Genomic DNA, 25,817 nt, shown 5'->3' on the forward strand with positions numbered 1-25,817 from the left:
ACATTAAACTAATTCAGTACATTTTACACACCACACTTTGTAGACTAGATGTACAGAACAGATTATTACAATATCAACCACAGCATCTCAGCACGAGCCCTCAGTACCTCCACTGCTATTCAACTAGTGCTAAATAAAGACGGCAGTGATTTACCAAGGCACCACATGGTTTAGAAACCTGCAGAAGCCCTACAATTTTTCCTCAGACAATTGAAAACACCGACTGAAAATCATACACCAGTGACACTGTTTACCAATACACTGCAGAGAATAAACTCCCTAAGAGCACAGAAAGCAAGAAAAGGTTAATCTTGAAACAGACAACAGTGAATGATTGGGCTAAACAGAAATCCATTAAACTGCTGAACAGTTAAAGTTACAAAGCATTAAAATTTATTGGTAGCCGGTGTTGTCATTTAAAGAAATGTTCTCCACTGGGACACTGAAATGCAGAATTACACTCATATATAAATGAGAACTCCCAGAAAACAAATTATACACACACAAGGAGAGGCTGATGGAGCTGGGTCTGTTTAGCCTGGAGAAGAGAAGACTGAGGGGGGATCTTATCAATACTTACAAATACCTTAGAGGTGGGTGTCAAGAGGAGGGGACCAGACTCTTCTCAGTGGTGCCCAGTGACAAGGGACAATGGGCACAAACTGAAACATGGGAAGTTCCATCTAAATATGAGGAAAAAACTTCTTTACTTTGAGGGTGATAGAGCACCGGAACAGGCTGCCCAGGGCGGGTTGTGGAGTCTCCTTCTCTGGAGATATTCAAAACCCACATGGACGTGACCCTGTGCAATGTGCTCTAGGGGAACCTGCTTTGGCAGGGGGTTGGACTAGATGATCTCCAGTGGTCCCTTCCAACCCTAACCATTCTGTGATTCTATGATACATGATGTTGGTAAAAGTGAGCAGCAATAGCAATTAAAGTTTAAAGTAATTATAGTGCTCTTGAACCTTACATAGCAGATAGTCTAGAAGGACTAATGGTTGAATAGGTAATTAGGTAATGATACAAACACAAGAAATCTACAGGAAGAAACTCTTGAGTGTGCTTGAGTATCACAGAAATAAAAGAGAGACTGGATCTGATTCTGGTGCTCACCTCTGTGGACTAATAGTTGGATCAAGGACAGCCAGCCTCCAAAGAACCACCATCTCATCACACATACTTGCACAAGCATGAGCAGCTACTTCTGACTGGCCATTGCTGCGTCCCGTGTGCCCACTAGCACTGCTGTGTGATGCCGATGTTCGCACACTATACCACCAGCCGGTTATCTGCAGAAGAAAATGTTTAGTGGAGGTGTGTTGTGGCCAACATCTCATCACTTGCTCTCACTTAACCTAATAACCACAAGGAAATGGGATCCATAGCTAGTTTTCATTTGACTCCAAAATAACCACAAGCATTAAAGCAGTATTGGTTTGTGAGAACTAAGGGCCTCTCAAAATTTCTCTGGTTAGAACCACATGCCCACAGAACAAAGCCCTCACAGGAAGTTCTCTTAACAGAGGCCTTCACACTTGGAGGGGAAAAGTGAACAAATGTGATAAATTAAGCATTTCCTCTCCCCTGCTCAAAGTTGAGCTATGTGACAGAGCAATAAGGAAACTTACACTGTAATTTATATTACAGAGCGAGATCAGTGTCCTGAACTGTCAAAGGAAACATTTTTCCTAATATTACTTAAAAAAATATTTAAAAATTTATTACTTAAACCGATCAAAAGATATCTTCTACTAAAATAACAGAAGAATTTTAGATTCTACCACCCTAATACATATCTTTAGCTTTTATCAAAAGGACAGGTCATATGAGGAGTGCTTTGTTTAGAAAAAAAACTTTAAAATAAATCACCTTGACTGGGCAGAAATCAAATCAAATGTGCTGAACAAAAGAGATCAGTTTTCATATATTCACGTTAAAAGGACTGAGGTATTTTTGGAATATAGTGTTACCAGGACATCACTAAATCAGCACAAGAACAAACTGTAACATCATTTTAGCATGGAGAAGCACATGCCCATAATGCATACAGACCTTTTAAAAAAAAAAAAAAAAAAAAAAATCTATTCAGCCATGGATTGTACAGGCACATGGCACCAGTCACTGGCTCAGCCTGATTCCCCAGAATTTCCCGCCCCACAGCAAAGAGATTTGAATACCTGCTCATAGTTGAGACACTGGTCAGTCAGAATCTCCAGCAAAGGAGCTGCATTGCTATCCCGTCTCTTAAACATCTCCCGCACAATGGAAAGCAGGTTCCAGATTCCTTCAGGCTCTCTTCCTCGCAGGGGACGCAGGAGACAGGCCCACTCAGCAGCAGCTGGTGGCTCCGTGGAAGAGAGATACATTGAATTCACATCACTGTAGATAAAAGGGAAGAGCAGGGATAAGAAAAAATTAAATCAAGCATAGTCATACAAAATCATGAGTATATGCTACATCCAGAAGTATATTTGCACCTTAAATGGGACAGACATGCACAACCTAAAAGAGAGAATGCACAACGAGACTGAGAACACCACACAAGCAAGGTATTGTGCAAATACAGTGTGCTCTACTGAAATAACATTGGACAAGCCAATGGCCATGAAACTAAGCATCCTTCAGTCTATGGAATCACATAAGGGTACAGGCCATACAGTGAATGAACTCACATATTACATGAATATCACATTTTCCCTGCAACGGGAAACAGTTTACCTGAAAACAACAGGAGAGGGTCCACAGAATTTATGAAGAGTTTTCTTTATGTTGTCACTCAGAGTAGATTCATCTAAGTACCAGGTGCTTTGATCTGATGCAGAGGGTCCAGCAGTGGGATCTTGACAAAAGAATAACACATATACAGTCTACAGGCTTTTAAGGTATTTTCCTCTGTGTGCTCAACCACAGAGATTATAGGGAGTACACAGGCAGTGTTACTCAGTTTATTTCACCCGTTGCAGAACTCATTATTCAGAAATATCTTAAAATGCTATCATAACGTTACCTTAAGCACTGACAACACTAAATTGGGAGACATGGCTGGCATGCTGAATGGCAGCACTACAACCAGTGGGACCAGGAGAAATTCAAGGACTGTGCCAATAGAAACCTCATGAAGTTCACTGAGGAAAATTGTAAACTTCTGTACTTGGGACAGAAAATCCCATGCATCAGTACAGACTGAAAAACAAATGGCTGAGTAGCTGATAGGGTTTGGTGATTATGGTGGATGCCAAGCTGAACACAAACCAATGTCAAACTTTCACTGAAAACACAAAAAAAAACAAAAAAAAAAACCAACCTGCAAACTGGGCTATATTAAGAAAAGCACAGCTAGCAGATTTAAGGAACTTATTTTTATCCCCCTCTACTGGGCACTGGTAAAGTTACACCTGAAATACTGTATCCAGTTTTGGGTCCCCCAGTCCAGGAACGATACTGAGAAGCCAGAGAGGATATGGTGGAGGGGTATCAAGATAGTTGGGGGCATGGAGCACATAACCTACGAGGTGAGACTGAGGAAGGTGGGCTAATTTCAGCTAAAAAGGAGAGGGTGAGGGGTGATCATTAACAGCCTACAACTACTTGGAATCACAAACACAACAGACAAACTCTTCTTGGTAGTAGAAGATGATAAAAAAGGGCATTCATACCGGACATTAGGAAAAAATTCCTGACCAAAAGGGTAATCCAGCACTAAAACAGGAATACTCTGTAACATCTCTGGTAACCAAGACTAAGATAGCCCAAGTCACAGCTAACACACTCTAGTGTTGCAAATGGTTCTGTTTCCAGTAGGAGGCTGGAGAGGTCCCCTCCAATCAACATTTCCAGGAGTCTATAATTAATAGCAACTTTAAAACCTTTTGTTAGAAAGGTGCACTGCCTGATGCTCCCTGCCTCTGCATACACTCTGAGGCGTCCATTACACCAGCAATCGCCTGCTGCTGTGTCATATATATACATGCCAGTGCCTGTACTTATCCCTTTTCCCTGAGCTCCACCTGCAATCCCAGCTACATGGTAACAGACCAGTTCAGAAACTCAAAGCAATGGAAATATATCCACCTCCTATCTGTGACACGGATTACTGAAATAAGATATATCAAGGTTACCTGGGGCTCCACACACAGTGTTGATGGCAGTGGACTGAGAAGATAACAGCTCATCCAGCAAGCGCTGAGCTGTTGGAAGAATCTGAAAACATGAAGCAAAGTTTCAATATACAAGTATCTCTTATCCTGATATACTCAGCCAAAGATCTGCCTGGATTTTCATGACTGAAGCACTCTCATAATTTCAGAAGCATCAAATACACACAGTTATGTTTTCAGAAAGGACAACAGAGGGTACTAAAGATTATACAATAGCAAACCAGCTCACACTTTCTCCTCTCCTTTCTCAAAGCAAACCTATATGCAAGGCTTACTTCCTACATTCGCACCCTAAGATGTAAACAAAAGCATCATAGGTTATTAGTTCCCTTCTCATTTCTTGAGGAGTAGGAGCCCACAGAGAGTGATACTGCAGCTAATTTTGAGAGACATGGAAGTGACTGCAGTCAAGGTCACCATTTTCCTGCACTTTGAATCCTAAAGCATTTCTCTAAAGCCCAAGCTAATGGGAACAGAGGAGCAAACTATAAATTACATCTATACATAACCTTTTGAGCAGACTTTAGCTTATTTACCGTCCTGTTAGCAAAGGGACCATCTATGTATTAACTCAGACTCAACAGTAAACTAATGCAATTTCAGCACTAAACTAACCATAGCTTCTGGACAGTTCAAAGCATAAGCAGAGAAGGCTCACACCTGACTGCAAAACCCTAAGTAGACATACCCTTAACATGCTCTTTTTGAAAGGAAAATGCACAGTAGAAAGCATTTTTTCCCAAAGTCTGGGCTGAAACCATAGATCCATTTAGCCTTTAGCATGCACACTTACAACAAGTTAGGCATATAGTTAGGATTTAAATGACTTGCAACAAACATCTGATATCCCCCTACCTCTCTCCACACAACAGCTGAGGTTAAAGATCACACTTACTGTAAAGCAAGGCACATTTGGTATACATGTATTTGCAAATAATACGGATCCATCTTAAACAGATGGAAGAAAAACAATGCTTCAGAAGGTTATTTTGCATTTCAGTCACCTAAAGAAACAAACTCAGCATTAAGCTACTCTTGTACCTTTTTCCACTACTACATATTTTAAGTCACCACAAAGAAGAAAAGTCACAGGTCTAGGCAATGTCACACCTTAAAGTTGAAGTATCAGAGACCTGCAGCGAGTTTCCTTCAGGCTTTTTTGCCAAGATATTAATATTTAATTGGAATAGGAGTACTGGCTTTATGAAGGGAAATAGCTCTTGGAAGAACTGGGTAATAAATTCCAGCTGCTCAGAATCGCCAATATTTTCATAGATACAGAAAACACTTTCTGCAGAGATTCTGAAAAACATCTCCTTATCTAGCTGCATTCCTACAGACCACCATCCCTTTACACTAGAAAGTAATTCAGCATTATATTACTGTACCATAATGTCATTCACAAACTGGAAATAAGGATAAAATAGAATAATGAAAACAGCCTACTCTAATTTTACATAATGCAGTCAAAATATGGGGTCCCAAGGTATCAGAGTATCTATCTCCACTCAGAAATCTTGAAAACCAGGAATGAGACTGCTGGAAGAGTTTGGGGTGTGCCTTGCCTTTTTCAAGGGAACTACACAACGCAGGTTAAGATGCATCTGCCAATAAAACCCAAACTTTTCTATTGGACAGAATCCATCAGATTATCTGGTAAGACAGTAATAATTAAATTAAATAACTCAGATGTTCCTGGGTGCACAAATGGTACACATGACCAAAGGAGAAATAAACCCTGCAAAAAGGCACAGTCATAGAATATTTGAAACAAAACAACTCACGGGCCATGCAGGAAACAACTACCACCACTGCTAGCCTTTCAAAATCCTTTATTAAGCACCAGACTATGTGACATAAAGCTCCGAGTCCTTAAGGAGAGAAGAAAAGCTTTGTGTGTTATGTAATGCAGCAAGAAGCACACACTTTGCTGAACTTTCAGCAACAAAAAAGCAGTATTTGTATATCACTTTCATATTATATGATTGCTCTATTTCCTTTCATAAGAAGATTAATATTTATGTAGGAAATTTAGAGAACATTTTAGCAATAGAATATCTTAGTGTCCTAAGCACAGTACCATACTATGAATTTTAGGCACATGCTGACAGTAATCTAACTCCTACTTAAGACATTATGCACACACTACTGAAATGTGACAGATACCCAAGCAAGTCAGTTTTCTCTCAACCTCCTTGGTTGAATGAGCATAAAAAAGTTGCCAAGCCCTTATATTTTAAAAGCAAACATTTCAGAATCACTTAGGTATTCTTGCATATTTTGTGCAAGCATTTTAGGCAGATGATATAAATGACTTGACCTTGAACAACATAGATATTTAAGGAATAAGAGAGCAGATTTTGCCTTTGACTAACAAAATTTCATGTCTATTACTTTCCATAACCCAAATGATTCTCATGAATCACCAAGAAGCTACATTGAGGGAAGTCAAAAGGTCACCAGTTGGGTGCATTAGAAAGTGTCCATCTAAGGCATATACAACACATCCCCTGGGTAGTCTTCTCCACTTGACTAACAAAACACACAAAAAGAAGCAACCTTATTTGTTCTGACCTAAGTTTTTCACCATCATGCATTTATTTTATTGTGTTTGATCTTCCACAAGCTAAGCGCACATTCATGCTAATATGAATAACCACCACTCTTCGTCCTCCTTTTAAGACACTTCTAATCTTTTACTTGTCAATAGAATGGCAAACCTGAAAAGGGCAAAAACTGAAAGCCTTCCCAGCAACTCACAATTGAATAGCATAACTGGTTATCGTGCAACAAAAGACACCACATAAATTGACCCAGAATAAAGATAGCCGAATTTAACAAAAAGTCAGTCCTGTCGATTGTCCCCAGTTACCTGTTGTGGAAGTTCACTGATTAGGTACTGAGCAAATTTTTGCAATTGGTCTCTTTGTAGCCGAGACAAGGACTCAGAAACAGGTGCTCGTAAGCACACCGCAGATGCCTGAAGAAAGAAAAGGAGATATAAACTGTCATTAACAGGTCAGACTTAATGAAGCCATGTCCACTGAATGGATGGAGTGTCATGAACAGTAGCTATGCTAATGCATACCATGCTTGGCTTTGACGGACAATATTTTTTTTTTCTGTAATTATGTGGTGTATTGCAGATAAGATGCAAATAAGCTGTCTAGGCTTTATAAAAACTGTTTTTAAGAGTTTCTCTTCAAGGAAAATGCTTTAACAGCTGTGCTTAAGATCTGTTGTTTCTAGCAATTGCACAAATACTGGCAGGGATTTCACAAACAAACCTCTAAAATAGGACATTATTCTTGAAGCTTCTGGCAAATCAACCAGCTCTGTGGGGGGCTGTTTCACAGAATCACAGCCACCTCATTTATCTCATTAGAGGTTTTTTCTTCAATCTTAAAATGTCTCTTTCCATATCTTAGAACAACTTAGATGATAAAAAACCCCACTACTAGTTTCTTAACCTTTTTCACTCTACAGAACAAAAAATGCCCAAATGGGACCTACCTAAAATTTAACCTGGAAACAGGCAAGAGCAGTTTGATAACAAAGATGCTTCTGATATTGATTTGTCTACATAGAGCAATATACTTTGGCCTGTAACTTGCTAGTGTCAGCAGTCAGTATATACAAACATGAAAATCCTTTCACTATCATTTTTCAGGTAGAAGAAAGGACTGGAGGGAAAAGAATGATTTTTATCTTACACAGGGTCCAGACTTTCTGAGTGTAAATAATGTAAACGAAAATTTGTTTCCTATCCTCACTCTCCATATCCACCTTTTAAAACTGGAACTAATAATTCAAAGCAGAACCCATTTTTTTGCCAACTCTCCAGTCCTAAGTACAGAAAGTACACTGATATTCTGATGATTTCACAAAAGTATTAATTTAAGTATATCACAATTGTCCATTGTGAAATATTAACAAGCTTCAGCAGGTTATTAGCACTTATTTAAGAATCTGGAGCTGATCAAAAGCACGTTAGCTATAAAATGTTCTGTGACAGCAGAAAATCTTCTGTTTCTTTCCATCATCCAAGCTTAATCCTTCCTTAAGATGTGTTTCTCAGCTTCCCAAAGACTGAGGAAATTAATCTGTATGCAAGACTGAACCCTCAACTTGTGTATTTCATGTTGATTCTAGGCATTTTCACCTGGAGTTGGCTGGGATAAGAAACATCTACTTCTCACTCTATACAAGACTACACAGAATACAAGCAGTCAAACAAAACCATAAACTTATCTGGTTTGAAATCTACAAGTCAAAATAACACTTATCTGCCCCAGTATGTGTTAAAATGAACTGGCGAACATAAAGGCCAACAGTGACCAAAATTACTTTCCTTCTGCACTCTGATCAAACAACCTAAAAAAAGAGCTTTCAAGTCCCATATTTACAAAGACTTTTAATAAAAGACTAACTATTGGTGACCTTTCACTCCTTGCCGAACTGAAGAATGAGTAATTCTAGCATTTAAATGAGAAACAGGAAGGGGCCAAAAAGGACTCTGTATCTACCCTTAGCAATTTGCACATTATCAAAGGACATTCTGCATTTTAGAGCCTCAGACAATTCACTCTGCAGACTGCAACTGTGAGCACACATTTGCACAATCTGTAACCAAAAGGAATGCCAAGAACAATTTCCCTAAAGAGAGTGCATGTTGCATAAAACTGTAATGAGGAGAGACTCAGAGAAGATGCCTAGGGGAAAGCAGAACTGTATTTAAAGGCCTACATTGTGTATCCGGAAGAGGCAGAGTGCCACGACATGAGCACACCACTTGGCCCCAGCTCCACAGGTACAGCTGCATGACGTGATCCTGCATCGGTCAAACATCACCGCCACGTTGTACGCACCTTTGGGTGGCACCATCTGTGGGGGTACCACAGTGGCACTCAGATGGAAACCTGTGAAAATTCAAAAGTCCAAAGTTACTCTTCCGGTTCTTGGCAGACAGATTCAGCTAGCATGGAAATTTTTAGGTATGTGCCATTTAAACAGCAAAACAACATGTGTAGGAACAACATCCACAGAAGGATGGACATGGATCTAGAGTCTCCAGCACTTGTTTCTTCCCCATCAGCTACTGCAGAATATTAGCAGAGAGTCATAACATGTTATAAAAGGTTCAAAAATACCAGCTTTTAATACAGTGATTTATTTATAACTTTATTTCTACTAATACTTAACAAAGAAAAGCAGAACTGGATAAAGCCATCACTGAAAACTGTGGGGTTTTTATCACAGGGTCAAAGATAGACTATACATATTTTAGGCATGATTTCTATGTTAATTAACTCCAGCAACAGTGCAGAACAGACTAGGTGACTTCTTCAGAATTATTTCCAAGTCAGTCAACTTTCACAACTTCACAGAGAACTAAAGAAGGCAGCACTCACACCTGAACACTTTCTTTCACTTTGTGGCTTCAGAAGCTACCCGTTTCTCATAAACCTCCTTGCAATTTTGCAAGTATCCCATTTTTATAAACCATGTATTCAGAAAACAAAAAAAAACCCTCTTGCTTAGGCTAAAATCAATGGAAAAGGGAAATTTCAGCAATAATACTTGCATTAATTCAGCCTCATTAATCTGTGATCAAACAAATAAATTATGAATCTCATCTCAAGCAGAATGACAAAGAACTTCAATGAGGCTTGGCTTTGTGTAAACTCATGCACAATGCATACCAGTTGTACTCATAATGCAGCTTCCTCTACAGATAACGGTTATCCAGAGGCACACATATTATGAGCAGGAAAAGGCCATCAGGAGCATGAATCTTCTACTTGTCTTGAAGGTCCCTATCACCCATTAGTCATCCTCTACAGCAATGAGTATCAGCCTCAGAACCTTTCTGCTACTCTCAAATTCAGTTTTAATAAAGCATAGAAAGCACCAAGGGTATCAAAGCCATAATCAAAATTCAGTCCAACAATGTACCTTAAGTGAAAAAATATAGCTCAGGACAGATGACTGAAATAGTTTCTCCATCATCAGCACAGGGAAGTACATTATAAATCCACACTATTAAGTTCTTCTTATGATATAGTGAGATCATAATAATGATGGTGTTCAGGAGTACACGTGACCTACTAAATCCCATTTAAAACAATGTGCACTATTTCTTCCTCAAAATATAATCCCCGTGCCAACACAAACTTGCTCTTACCTTGTTTAACCTTTCTATTTCTCCTGTTCACCAGAATTCAAATCCTCTTCCTGATGTGGGTGATTATTTTGATTAGTACACATGATGCCACCCAAATTCTTCAGCCATTTTAGCAATTGGAACAGAATCAAAACAAAAGAAAGCATTCACACAAAATTACTGCACTGCTTATTACTAGCTACAGTTCTAATTTATGTTCCACACTTGGATAATATAACTCAAACAGCTCAGCTAATCCTTCTGTTATACTACAAGCACCTCAGACTAATGCCAAAATGCCCTAATTTTCACAAAAGCAAATAAAGCATTTCACAGATTGGAATTCCAGCAATTCTGTTTCACTAAGGGGAAAAAAAAGTATTTGAAAGGTGTTAGAGAAGAATGGGTCACAGCTACACACTCTCACAGAATGTTAGGGATTGGAAGGGACCTCGAAAGATCATCTAGTCCAATCCCCCTGCCGGGGCAGGATTGCCTAGACCATATCACACAGGAACGCGTCCAGGCGGGTTTTGAATGTCTCCAGAGAAGGAGACTCCACAACCTCTCTGGGCAGCCTGTTCCAGTGTTCGGTCACCCTCACCGTAAAGAAGTTTTTCCTCATATTTAAGTGGAACCTCCTGTGCTCCAGCTTGCACCCATTGCCCCTTGTCCTGTCAAGGGATGTCACTGAGAAGAGCCTGGCTCCATCCTCTTGACACTTGCCCTTTACATATTTATAAACATTAATGAGGTCACCCCTCAGTCTCCTCTTCTCTAAGCTAAAGAGACCCAGCTCCCTCAGCCTCTCCTCATAAGGGAGATGTTCCACTCCCTTAATCATCTTCGTGGCTCTGCGCTGGACTCTCTCTAGCAGTTCCCTGTCCTTCTTCAACTGAGGGGCCCAGAACTGGACACAATACTCCAGATGCGGCCTCACCAGGGCAGAGTAGAGGGGGAGGAGAACCACTCTTGACCTGCTGACCACACCCCTTCTAATACACCCCACGATGCCATTGGCCTTCTTGGCCACAAGGGCACCCTGCTGGCTCATGATCATCCTGTTGTCCACTAGGACCCCCAGGTCCCTTTCCCCTACGCTGCTCTCCAACAGCTCTGCCCCCAACTTGTACTGGTACATAGGGTTGTTCTTGCCCAGATGCAGGACTCTACACTTGCCCTTGTTGTATTTCATTAAATTTCTCCCCGCCCAACTCTCCAGCCTGTCCAGGTCTCTCTGAATGGCTGCGCAGCCTTCCGGTGTGTCAGCCACTCCTCCCAGTTTTGTGTCATCAGCGAACTTGCTGACAGCGCACTCTAATCCCTCATCCAAGTCATTAATGAATATATTGAATAGAACTGGTCCCAGTACCGACCCTTGCGGGACTCCGCTAGACACAGACCTCCAGCTGGACTCTGTCCCACTGACCACCACTCTCTGGCTTCTTTCCTTCAGCCAGTTCACAATCCACCTCACTACCCGATCATCCAGACCACACTTCCTCAGTTTAGCTGCGAGGATGCTGTGGGAGACCGTGTCAAACGCTTTACTGAAATCGAGATAGACCACATCCACAGCTTTACCATCATCTATCCACCGGGTTATGTCCTCATAAAAGGCTATCAAGTTGGTTGAGCAAGACTTCCCCTTGGTGAAGCCATGCTGAGTGCCCCTAACGATCCCCCTATCCTTGATGTGCCTAGAGACAGCACCAAGGACAAGTTGCTCCATCACCTTTCCGGGGATGGAGGTGAGCCTGACCGGTCTATAGTTACCCGGGTCCTCCTTCTTGCCCTTTTTGAAGACTGGAGTGACATTCGCTTTCCTCCAGTCCTCAGGCACCTCTCCCGTTGCCCACGACTTAGCAAAGATGATGGAGAGTGGCCTAGCAATGACTTCCACCAGCTCCCTCAGCACCCGCGGGTGCATCCCATCAGGGCCCATGGATTTATGGACGTCCAGGTTGCTTAATTGGTCCCTGACACAGCCCTCATCAACCAAGACAGATTCCTCCTCTATCCTGACTTCTTCTGAGGCCTCAGGGGTCCGGGGCTCCTCAGGACAGCCTCCAACAGTACAGACAGAGGCAAAGAAGGCATTCAGTAACTCCGCCTTCTTTTTATCCTCTGTCTCCAGGACCCCCACCTCATTCATCAGTGGGCCTACATTGCCTCTAGTGTTGGCTTTACCTGCAATGTATTTGAAGAAGCCCTTTCTGTTGTCCTTGACCTCTCTTGCAAGGTTTAATTCCAAGGAGGCCTTAGCTTTCCTAGTTGCCTCCCTACATCAGTTGCCTCTTATCAAGCTTCTACCATGAAATTTTTATTTGTATATGAAGACAGTTACCTGATTAAATTCAAAGAGGGAAGACAGGTATAAAAAAAGAGACAAAGAAAATTTAAGGGCTTCAGCATTACATATCACAAGCTTCAACTCAAACTGTAGCTTGATGAACATGTCTGCCACTGACACTGCTAATTCTTTTGCACCACTAGTCTTGCTGCACTGAACAACTGTTTGTGGGATGGCACAGGAAACCACACTAGGAAAAAATTCTGGATTAATTTAATGGTTACTTTTACCAGGAAAAACATCACAATTCAGTTCACTGCACAGCTTACAAAAGTCTGAGCCTGCAGGGGCTGAAAAGGTGACCTATGAGGGGGGCCATTCTGGAGTGCTTTAGCCCAACACTACTGTTTAAAGAAATGGTCATCAAATTGTACTCGTTTACAGACACAGTACAACCATTGTCTCCTCCTGCAGACCACAGCTGTTACCCTCCTGCTTAAATGTGAAGGCAAGAATCACATCTACTGCAGACCTGAGTGACCTGACCACCTCATGGAGATCACAAGAATGTTCTTCCCTCCCACCCACCTCCTGTTCCCACTACCTGATAGGGTTTATCTACTCCATGCATAACAATACATTACAACAACATGTCTGCATGTACCAGCAGCATTCATTCTGCAACTGCATATGGTCCAACAGGAAAAACTTAAGATCTATATCCTATTCTTGGCAAGCCCCACTCCCAGGAGATCTTGAGAAGGAGCTGCAGGTCAGAGGAGTTGCTCTGCCAGCAGTCTCACCCCCCTGGCTACCATTTTTCTTATATGCACTGTGGGCACAGAGCAAGGTTAGTGCTTCTGTGAAAGCACTTAGGCTTCCTACACAGAAAGTGCATCTTCTTCTGAGCACCAGATTTACTACTCATGCACAGAACAAACATGCAAGCAGCCAGCACCAATGCTTCAGAGGATGTGTCAGGTACGTGCACTGTACAACATACTCGCTATGCACAGAGCGCACCAGGAGTGATCTACTGCACCCACGAAGCAGGTTTTATCATGTAGTGAAGAATGGGTAGCAGCACACTGTCCTCTCCGATATTCAATTAAGACACATGGTTTGATCCAACGTAAAAGCTGGAAATAATCAACTGCTGCCTAAACTAGGTCCTCCGAAATAGAAATGGCTTCTTTTTCAATCTATAACCTATCCTTCTCACTGCTCTGCCACTGCAACTTAATCTTTCAGGAAAAGTATCCAAAAGAAATCTATGCTTCCAGCTGGTTAAAATCCAGTTTTCAGAATTTTAGGATAGCTGCATCAATGTCTTTTCCATTTAATATTTATTTTATCATGAAACCCATTTACTGTGAAATTTCAGGTCTGTTTATTCATTTTTCTGAGATCCTATTAGTGTTCATGATTTCAGGTGGAAATGCACAAATGTCAAATACCCCAAGCTACTTAGTAAGCAACTGGAGAGAAAAGATTTAAGTGACCTATGAGTTAACAACACCCTGCTAAAAATACTTCTTGCAATACAGGTTCCAAGCTTTCTTCATTGCTGTTTGGTAGTTCTGATGCCCCTACAACAATGACAGCAAACACACCTCTGCACAGAATTTAAGAACTTTTTCTCTGGCTTTCCCAGGACTAACAGAAAAGGGAAAACGAGAGCTGAACAAAAGCTTTTTAGATAGGAAGTAAAGCAAGGCAATTTTGGATGTTTGTTTTAACCCAAGATAGGAGAATCTCTAAAAAGTGGGAACTCAGATACACTATTCAAGGAGATGCAAAGTTAGAATCCAGACTGAACCTGCTGCTGCATTCCTTAATTGTTAAAAAGAAATTAAGACTATGACAGAAAAAAAGTCCCTTAAATCAGCAACTACAACACACCTATCTGAGAACAGCAATAACGTTTTCAGTCCAAGGAGGTGAGTATATGACTGCTACAAAGGGAATGTGCAGGAAAAGGTCTACAAAAGCCAATTCTTTGTGTATATACAGTAGAACACTGTAAAAAAGTGGGTTTTTGGAATGTGGTGAAGAGGTGCTATTGTTCAGAAATTATGGATATGAATTTGCATGTGGACAAGATGACTAAGATTACTCATTTATGTTTAAAACAAAATAATCTTATACTGCAAATGGAAATGGGACAAAAAGAGCACAAAGCACACTTCAAGCTTTGTCCTATTGATCACAATACCACAATGCACTGCCCAACCTCCGTCCAAATCAAATCCCCTCTCAAGTGCTGCTTCATTTCCTGTGTTTCTTTTCCCATTTGTCAGTATATGAAACTCAAAACTGCAACCACATACCTTAAAATCATTTGGAGTAGACAACTGAAATTATATCCATCCCACCTGTACTGCCCAGCTTCTGGGCTGCTAATCAAGGGGGAAAAAAAAAAAAAACAAACCAAACATCCTCCATTAGATAAAGTTCCTCTACTAAGGAGGAAATGACATTACTGTTTAAACAAAGTTACTTCCTTCCCTTCCACACACATAATCCTTTGTCAAGAAGCCCAGCTGCTGTATCTGTACTTCAGAAGTTCCTCCTCTGTATCATTCACCACCTCCTCTTTTTCCCTACTCCTCCCCTCCTTCCCCAAGCACAGGTTTTGCACTAATATTCTTAGCCTTTGTTCATTTACATTGCTTTACACCTCCTCCCCTTTTTGATTTATTACTGAAACCAGTTTTGACCACAGTCTTAGCACTGTATGTGAAATATTCTGCTCTTTTCCACTGTGAAAGTCCCAGGAATTACTGAATTTCAGCCAGTCGCATTTGAACTCACTTTGTCTGTCTTAAACATTTGCCTTCCTGAAGTTCAGCAGATGCCTTAGAGGCCTCTCTCAGCATTTCAGTCCTGACATCAGGAGCTTATGAATGCACTCAAAAGTCAGTTTAATCCTGTTTAGCTCAATTCCATTGATGTTCCAAAATTACTATCTGGTCTCACTGACAACTCAATATACCTTATGTATGAGGAAGTTCTTCACTTCCATTCCCAAGAATTCCTGCTATTGTTATTACAGTAGACAACAGACTAGGTAAAATCCTTTCAGATGCTTTACCCTAAATTCAGATAACGGTTCATCATCTCTTGCAATTTGTGTATCTAAATGACTATCTCCTCCTCTTTTTGTTCTCCCAAAACTTTTACAGTATGAGTCCTTTTTATTCCCTTTGTGAGGGTCCTTTACCTAAATTTATTCATTCCACTGATGACTGAGTTAAGTATTACTGGTACAAGCAACTAAACAAGCCCATAGAAGTCTATCCCTCATCACAAGAAAATACAGGAACTTTCCTCCTAAACATTATACAGCTTTTTATATTATCATTTTTCTTACTACAACCAGGCTCAGTTCCCACATGCCAATTAATATTCTAATTATGAAGCTTACACTTGCAGAAAAAAAAACCAACACATCTGCATTGGACTGACATGGCCCACCTTGACATACTAGTGTCTTTATTTCACCTAATGCCTTCCTGTCTAACAGCTGGCACTGGAAAAGTCAGCTCAACGTTCTTCTTTACTTCAAACGATTTAATGAAAAAGCCAGAGTCCAATTCTTTGTTTAAGATACAATTAGTTTCTATAACCATAAAACATAAAAAGAACAAGGTAAGTGAGGAGATGCGATAAAACCCACTGTCCAGCAACAGGGATTTCCTTCTGCCAAAATACTACATGACTAACTGTATTATTAATACAACTCTTTTGCTACAAGAATAATAATTAAACCTTGCAAACTTCCTCTCTGTCACACATGCACTTTAGGCAAGGCATCCATTGGATCAGACCACTAGAAAAACAAGTTCTCTTTATCAATGAGGAATTTCAGCATTATGGAGACAAAGGCATTCTACACAGTTTTCTCCAAAATGCTGAGACAGATCAAAGATCCAATTTTCAGAACATGTCTGGCTTTTCACTCAGTTTCACAGCTGAGCTGATTGAGGCTGAAATAAACATAGTACTTAGCTCAAGACATTACAAAGAATACATGTAGCAGGGAGTTTAGTTTACGATGCCAGAAAAGCTTGAGACACAGTCATACCACTGCTGTCCCATTGCAGATATGGTTTTGGGAATCTGAAGTATCTAGAGACGTGGAGCTGCAATGTTCTTACCGATCTGGAGAGGGTCTTTGACAGCCCTCACCCGGAATAGCTGCTCCCCTCGCTGGAACTCATCTGCGCTGCCATTCGCCAAACAGGAGTACAATCTGCAAGAGATACATACAATGTGTCAAGATGAGTCTGGTTTTGAGAAACTTCACAGTATTATCCTCTTGCATTCTTTGTTGACATGGCTTTTGAAAAATCCTTACTATCTTAATCTTTAATATGAAATCCAGCTTTTTTCTGCCATTTCTCCATTACCATTCACCCATAAAAATCGTTAGTCTCCTCCTAACTGGGTTTGTGTACAGCCACTGGCATTTCTAGGAATTTCAACCTATGGCTCTGAAACACAAATTCATTCATAGCCTAAAATTAAGCTTTTATATACACTATAATATCAATTCAAGGTCCGCTGTTAGCATGCACAGTAGAAACTCCTTGTACTTCTAGATGACTTACCTGCATGCTCATGTGAGGTTTTTTTACATCTGTGCTCATCAGAATAATGAACATGTACAACCAGCTGGCTTGCTCTATTCCCCCACAGGTGATCTTACTAATTACATCAGCACTTCTGACATTACCTCCCCCCACCTGATACCAGAACTTTAGATGAATGCATCTAAGAACTTTCTGGATGATTCTTTCTAAAAGAGTGTAGTATTACTACTTTGCAACAAAATTCTGAATCCACAGTTACATCGGTGGGCCTCCTATAGTATAAAAGCGTCAGCAAAAATACTTTGGTAAAAGATCTAAAAGCAGAGAATTTTTGCCTATGTACTCACACAATTTATGTGGAAACATAAGAAATATAGTATCTGACTGTATCCACGCTGATCACTGATATACTCAGCAAATTCTGATTCTCCTACTCTCACGAACAAAAGGCTTGCACAGGATACTGAGCTAGCCCTCCCTGGCAATTTCTGAGCCCAGTTAAAGCTCTGACTCAAGCAACAGATTCAAATTGGAAAGAATACTGCAGAAGACTAACATAAGGACAAAACTCTACAAACTAGTTACTGCCAGGCAAATTAAAGGCTGCATTTATTCTGCTGTCATTTACACATAGAACCTGCACATGTACATGCTTTTCCTGGGACATATGCAGGGCAGCTCACCCCAAAATAAAACCCCATATCATAGCATATCCCACAGTAATCCACCCATGTATTGCAAAATGCACATGAGAACAGCAGAAGCAGCAAATACATGGGACATTAAACAGACAATTCTCCTCTAGTGAACAGAACTTTTCCTTAAGCATCAATGAAACAGAAATAGTATTAATTACCTGATATCTTCCTCATTTTCTGGGAAACTCCAGAAGGCAATTCGAAGCTGCAGTTGCTCAGGCACTGGAGGATAAACTTTCTCCACCACCTCGAATGGAATGTGAAATGCAACCTGTTTTGCAGACAGTTCCACCAATGGGATCACCAGCCCATCTAGCAAGACAAGAAACAAAATGCAATTAGCCATTCAGAGACCAAAACTCATGAGAGGCTAAAGAGATTGGAGCAGGGAGCTCTTCCACTTCCTCTCTTGTCTCATTGAGTTCAAGGACCAATTTTGATAGACAGTAAAAGGCAGCACAGAAATTTTCTGAAGAATTGCCTGCCAACTTTATGTTTGTTTTCAGCCCCCTAGGGCATGGGTACACATTCCCAAAAAAACAGTCCTTCATCAGGAGAGCTACATTAGCCTAGCAGACATCAGTGACTCGAACTTTGTCTCCTGACAAAACTGAAGCCATTTAGCAAGACTTAAGGTAACCAAATATTTTTCACACATTTCTGTTAGAATATGGCAGCAACATCCTGTGAGTGCCAAGTGATTACACCGACAAGAACTACTACAGTGTATATACACAAGACAGCAATGGAAAGGTTATCCAGAAACCTCAGTATTGATTTTTTTGTAACATTCAGTATTCAGCTACTCACAAGATTTTAATTTCAATTATTATTCATTATTTTATTTCCCTCACCACCACCTTTTGTATGATATCTGACTTTATATTTCAAGTTCTTTACAGAAGCAACTCAGAATTCACATGTTTGTAAAGAGCTCAGTACACTGAGCCCATGAGGATCTTAACTGAAGGCACCAAGATCTTTGTACAAATACATTTAACCACCACCTTTCTACCAAACTAACTCCACTTCATATGTTTTTAACTGGAGATAAAGATTTCTTAACATCAGGCTATGGGAGCCTTATGTTTCTGCTTTGCTCTGAGCTAGATTACACTCTATACAAAATGCCTGACATCTTTTCTGCAAGCAACCTCACTGCTTTACTGAGATCACTTCGTGATCCATCACTACAGCAGCCTTGGTTCCCCCATCTTCCAAACCATGTTGCCAAGAGCCTAATTAATTCAGTTTCAGATATTTGATGTTATGTTTCTTCACCTCCCTAACCAGCTTCTAAAACACCACTGGAAGCCATAATGTAAACCAATCTGGCCCTCAGCTTTCCCTCCCCACCGGCCTCCAGGCAACGTATCAAAGGAAAACTTAAGCCCTGATGTCAGTAAGCGCTTTCTCACCCTCTGCCTAGCGACACCCTCCAGTCCGAACAGCTGGGAACCAGAGAGGAAGGGAGAGGGCTTTGAAAGTGCATGCACACAGCAAAGCAGCCAACATCTCCCTCAGTACTGAGCAGACCTGTCAAATGGAAGGCTTGCATAAATATGGAAAGAAAATACAGTTTTCAAACATCCACATTTATGATTTTTTGATTGCAGTGAAATTAGATTCATCAGGCAGCATTCCCTTCTCCCAGAGTCAGACTTTTATTGTCAGGATTGTTTCTCCATCACCAGTGACTTTTACTCTATGTTATAGATGGAGCCTCTCTTTTACAGCACTATAATCCCATCCACAAATGTGAGAGCCTATGATTGTAAAATGAACAACGATGGAAAAGTGGAGTGTCCCTTTCTCTACAGCTAGCAGATAAACAACATTTTGACAGAAAAGTAATCTCATTTCCACTTTTGACAACCAGAACAGGTGTAAAGCTTTCATCAAGTCACAAAAAAAAATTACTATTTTTAATTAGTCCCCCCCCCCAAAAAAATAGCTTTTAATTAGTGCAACATAGTCAAATATCATTGCTGCTACTACAGTAGTAGTAGATACCACAGAGGGTCCAAACTGAGGCACTTTAATACTTGAAATTACTCTGAGCAATGAAAGGAGCGGTATTTCTTGTGGTTTTAACTGCACTTTTTGTATAAAGGCACTTTATCCAAGTCTTGCATTACACAACACTGGAAAAGAGATAACACCTAAACAACCTCTACAAGGTACAAGACTCAAAAAAGACTCCAGTACCAGGTGAAACACCTGCACATTCTTCAAAGAGCTGCAAGCCTGCAGCCTGGATGATATTCCTTTTTACAAGGATTTGGTGCTAGGTATGAAGGTTAGATAAGAAATGCTAAAGACAGACAGGCTGAGTTGACAAAAAAGCAGCACAGGCAAATGCATTCTGCTTATTATTCTATCAGGACACCTTACTCTTAAAAATACTTTACTGTTGCAATGGACTAGGACACACATACAATCAGTTACCAGGTCTCAATGGTACTAGTACACTAGCACTAGGAGCAGTAGTACAATCATTGCAATTACTCTCCCATCTCTCCATTACACAGTGTGGCTGTTCTCTTTCAAACTAAACTAAACTAGCTCAAGAAAAATACTTTGACAAGTGTTATTGAAATTACCTCTCCTGAGAAAACATTTCTTCCAAGTGGGAAGACAACATGAGCCCTCTTCATCTGTTCCAGTGCAAGTCCAGTGCAAGCCAGCCAGCTTGATTTTAAGTTTTACAGAGTGAAGTAAGGTAGCAGGCTGACTTTGCATTGAACTCATTAACTGATTCATCAGCTGTACTGTGTTAGTAGTAATCAGCAGAAGACAGGTGGCCAATTATCTGCTGCATCTATCATAACCCACAGTCAGACATTCACAGCACACAGCTTAGACATTTTCAGAATAAGGTGAAAACAGTAAAACCTGGTGGGGAAAAATAATCTAAAAAGCAATAATCTTATCTATAAGACCATGCATCTTTCTAAAATGCTGAATATAGGAAATATAAAGAAAAATATGTGGAAAAGAAATAGTAGAAAATAACTGAAAAGTAGAAAATAATTTTTCAATGATACTTTAAGGGCATAAGAATTCACAGTAGCTAACATGGCACACAATGTAAATACTAAAATTAAGAAGTTAAACTGTCCTAAGTTTCAAGGGGGCAGTCCCCTGTGCAGCCAAGGTGAGACACTTATCTAGAATGTGACTCAGAGCATCAGAGGGTCTTTTCCCATTAGGCCTCCTGTAGTCAGCTGGACAGTCTGTGTTAGGTGCTTAAATTAGACTCTGAATACTCTCCTTTGAGTCCTAAACAAAGAGAGATCCATTCAAAAAGTTTATCTCTAGATACAAAAATCCAGGGTTGGTAGACTCATACCCACTTGTATCAAAAGGTGTTATCAATAAAACAGACAAAAGGTATTCTCAGGTTCTACAATAAATATATTTTGAGCAAGAAAGAAAAAGGAAAAGTCTGCTAACAAAGAAATGGAGAAAGCATCACAGCTTCTGCTCAGAAAGCAAAGATAAGGACAGCAAGGAAGATTGCAAATTTAATATAAGAAATGATACAGTAGTGAAATCAAAGATGTAATACAAAATTGCCAAATCTGCAAGATAAATCTATCCAAGGAAGAAGATAATTTTAAGTTGTGGAGCAAAACTAGCAAGAATCACTGCTTCCTCTTGGGAAGCAGACATGATGACCCAAGCAGAACAAAGGCAACATTTCAAGCCTTGGAAGAACAAAGTCACAGGCAAAGCATAAGCAACCTCAAACAATTCTCACTTACAGGTTAAATGACTAGCAAAAACCAGGTCAGGAAGGGATTTTGAGAGGCCATCTAATCTATACCTCCTACCTAAGAAGCAGGATCAAGCATATCTAAACCATTCTGAACAAATCACATCTCATCTATTCACTGTCACGTGAAACACGCTTTGATGAGGACTATCCTACCCTTTTTGCTACTGTTTTATGTGAATTACAGGTTTGATTTTTATAGCCATTTTATAATAGCTAAAACTTTAGCATAGACATAGTTATTGCTGCTGGAACAACAACAACAAAAAAAACCTAACCTCAAAACAGCCAACACAAACTATGCACACAAACATGCATTTTCACCAGTGGAAACAACTTCTGTGCCAGCAGGGCTTACAGACATAGGGATGCATGTGAAGCTACATTGCTTAACCTTTCCTAATATAGGGTAGGCTGTAACAAGTTGCAGTCAACACTTATTCATAAAAACAGATCATGTTCAAACTGAGCTATTATTCCTTCAGTACAATAATTGAGTTTCCATGATGGACTAATAGAGAAGAAACTGCTTGAATAATCAGAAAAAATAAGGGCCATGAGAATACAAAGAGTTATTAAATGGAACCAAAAGAAAAAACAACTGGGCCAAGCACTGAATGTATTTGTTATCTATATTACCATTGGGTTACTTTCATTTGACACGTCTCTAAAAATAAACTATATGTACAAGTGAATAAATACAAATGCAAGTGTACAAAACTCACGTCAAGAAGTAAGACACAGTGCAAAGACAGGTCGCGTTGCTTTTGCTATGGATACTTTAAGAAAAATGGCATGTTAGGCTGCATTATCGTTTCAGAGATGAGTCTATAGCTTTGATTTTTTTTTTTATTCTCACATTTCCCCTCACCTTTCCTGCTGGCTTCAGTCCAAAATGTAACAGAGCGGAACAAAGTAATACAACTATACACAGAACAAGGAGATGAAGAAAATTAAGTGAAGCACTTCTGATATCAAAAGCTAAAGTGAGAACAGCAAAACTAACAAGAAATAAGCAGAGTGCAATCTTGACCACTGAAGGTGGTGGTGGTGGTGGGGGGGGGGTGTTATAAAACCTGTTTTACAAACCTCATTTAAAAAATGGTAAATATTACATTGCTTTTTACAGGATTTGCCATATAGAAAGATAAATCTGTTACTGTAGAATGCACTTTAAGCATTTCTGATTGTTTTATTTTAGTTAAGTGCCTACCAGTAAAATGCCCCTTGACTTAAGTCACTGATATATTCTCTCTCTGATACCCCTTAAAACCAAAAAGTGCCGAGAACTCTCAAATATGGGCAAGCAGATTAAGCATTACATTTAACATACCTAAATCAAAACTCTTCAAAAATATTTTGTTTCTTACTGTTTTCTATTTTTTGTACATTTCTTTCTACAATTCTGCTGTTGGTTTTACTTTTTCTCTTGTTCTTTTTTCCTTTCTAGAAATTTATTCTCAGAGTTGATGTCTTTAAGAAGTACATGCCAGAGAAATATATTCCTTCAGGTCTCAAACTCTGCAACAAACATCAGAAAACTTCACCTTTGTCTTGAACTCTGTAATACTTGAAGATGAATGCTCTGAATGTACTTAAAAAAAAAAAACAGTTTCCCAAGGTGAACATTGCAAAATGAAACATGAGCTATTTAATTAAAAATGTACTCTTCATTTCAAATAAATTAGATTCAAGGTATTTAGGCCATTACTTATATTTCTTTACTTGTTCTTCTTTCCTCTTACCGCATAATCAACATCCTATAAAAAGCAACATACATGGTTTTAAAAATAAACAAAATTCACCTCTGAACTGAGGATGCCACATGGTATGTAACAGAAGCACGTTACAAAAGTTTGAAAATAAGATATTTTCTTTCAAAAGCATTTCTTATCCAAAGCTCTGTCAACAAGGCTCATTAACTTTAGTTCTCTTTTCAAAGAGGCATTCAATTAAGAGCAGAACTGATTCAATGGGTCACAGACACAGGCATTCATCTGTGCGAGTTTTTCACGTGCTATGACAGATCAAGAAGGTTAGATAAGACAAGAATAGGGATCAATGTTGGAGGAAGGATGCTACAAACGCTGCTGCTGATTGACTGTTAATCAAGCTTGCTCAGAAAAGATGACTGGAGGGAGCATTCTGACTTGAGGGGTCCTTTGGTTTTGTTTTCTCTCAATGTTTTTGTATTTTTAAAACGTCCACATACTCATAACAGACTATCAAGTGCAGCTAAACTGACCTAGAAAACCAGCAAGGACAGGACACTGTAATGCAATCATCAGCTATTTCAGGCAAAGTTAGCCACAGGAAAAGCTGCAAACACGGCTTTCTCCACTAGGGTTGTATGGCAGGATGATAGTCTCACTGTGCAAGAATGAAAAAAAAAAAAAATACATATATATATACACACACGTATATAGACTTTTTTTAATAACTGAAAACATAGCCCTAGAGAGAACTAAGTGATCGACAAGCTAGCAAAATGCTCCGGAGAATAAATCGAGATTCAGTTAGAACACTAGTATGCTGATTTGTCCACAGGATACAGCAAACAAAAAAGAACTATCAGGGTTACTTGGTTATATTTTTCTGTCCATGTAATTCACTTGTTAAATCTGCACATTACCCTTCTTACTGCCTGTAAATACTGCAGAACTCTCAAGAAGGGAAGTTATCGACTAAATGTGTTTTTTAAATTTAGGAACAGCCCTGCTTCTCTTGTTTGCTGCTTTCTTCTTCCTCCTCCTCCACTGCTACCACCCGTGCAAGCTTACTAACAGTATTAAAACCCTAATGGGATCTGTGTTTACAAGACTTTCTTACACCTCTTATTCCCCCACCTAGAGTTATACAACTCTGTCTGGATCCCATAACCATTTTGCAGCAGTGAAATTACACTGAGAATAATGTCACGAGGTAGAAAATGCAGAGATACATCAGACCACATTGAAAGCGAAAAGAAGAACTGGGGAGAGGCCTACATCAGCCCTAAGCCACAGAATGACATTTTTATGTACAAAACAGTTGAGAAGACGAATAAGCAACAGAACTTTTTCATTAGCGTTCACTGGATAAGGCTGATGAGATTCATAGCCAAAAACGATTAAAAATACAAATCCCAGATGGGCAGATTATGGTCCAGAATTGGAAACTTCACGCTTAACTGACAAACTGCAGCAACTATTACTACACAAATTCCATTACAACCATCACAATAACATTTTAAGAATGGCGCTTTTTTTAATCCAATACAAAAAGGTTAGTTTTATCACAGGAGGGTGTCCAATTCACCCCCAAAGTCTCTGCCATTTACAGCAAAAGCCATTGCACAGAGTCGAATCTCAGTAAAATTTGATTTCTGAAAATTGCTTAACACTACATCACAAACAGCTCATACATGCAAGTCAAAATATTTAATGGCTCAAACTATCTTTTTTTTTTTTTTTACTGTATTTACATTTCCCTTCAAAATGAGAGAAGTATATTATTTGGCTGACTGGATAAACATATCCTGACACCATGACTTCTGTCTCCAAGATTAAGACATTTTAGGAAGAATTAGTTTCTCCCATAAGGCAGACCTTAAAACACATCAAAATATCAAAAAAAATAATACTCATTTTTTCTTTTGCACACAAGCCCTGTAGATTTACAGAATACAATACTAAATCACATTGTGGATTTGGAGTGGGTAAGTGGGGTTTTTTTTCAAGCGTCAGTAATTTTAAACCTGTTAAAGCTTGCAGTTCCCCTTCCGGTCATCTGAATTATTAAAAAAACAACAGCCCTGATAAACCCATTTCATGATGGTTTTCTACACTCACTCTCTGCATGTGTACAGAGCTAAAAAAAAAAAACAGCAAAAAACCACTGACTTACCTTTGCTCACCTGTGGAGAAATGGCATCACCATCATGCTAACATCAAGCGTAGAGACTGCATCCCAAAACAATTTTTGTTAAAGAATCTGAGGCCCTAACACAGGGGTCCCATATACTCAGCTCAACTCCTGCTGTTTCAATATTAGATTGAGTTTAAAGTATTTTATCTTTATGTTATTATTTTTAAAGTTACCTCTTTTAAATCATAAAGCGTTGGAGTATTATGCCAACTCCTGGTGACACT

At 39.7% G+C, this 25,817-nt stretch overlaps 1 protein-coding gene across 3 annotated transcripts in view; it reads right to left on the reverse strand.

Moving 5' to 3' along the window:
- ZSWIM8 (zinc finger SWIM-type containing 8) overlaps positions 1-25,817 on the reverse strand; it is a 67,873-nt gene that overhangs the window by 22,280 nt on the left and 19,776 nt on the right. For all 3 annotated transcript variants that reach the window (XM_068399440.1, XM_068399439.1, XM_068399438.1), the window contains exons 2-9: positions 18,068-18,221; positions 16,777-16,871; positions 8,907-9,079; positions 7,033-7,140; positions 4,122-4,203; positions 2,722-2,842; positions 2,181-2,382; positions 1,117-1,292 (exon numbers count right to left, since the gene is read on the reverse strand). In XM_068399440.1, coding sequence (XP_068255541.1) covers positions 1,117-1,292; positions 2,181-2,382; positions 2,722-2,842; positions 4,122-4,203; positions 7,033-7,140; positions 8,907-9,079; positions 16,777-16,871; positions 18,068-18,221 — 1,111 coding nt within the window. The remainder of the gene's footprint in view (positions 1-1,116; positions 1,293-2,180; positions 2,383-2,721; positions 2,843-4,121; positions 4,204-7,032; positions 7,141-8,906; positions 9,080-16,776; positions 16,872-18,067; positions 18,222-25,817) is intronic.

This window comes from Nyctibius grandis, chromosome 4 (genome assembly GCF_013368605.1).
Source record: "Nyctibius grandis isolate bNycGra1 chromosome 4, bNycGra1.pri, whole genome shotgun sequence".
NCBI classification, from domain to species: domain Eukaryota; kingdom Metazoa; phylum Chordata; class Aves; order Nyctibiiformes; family Nyctibiidae; genus Nyctibius; species Nyctibius grandis.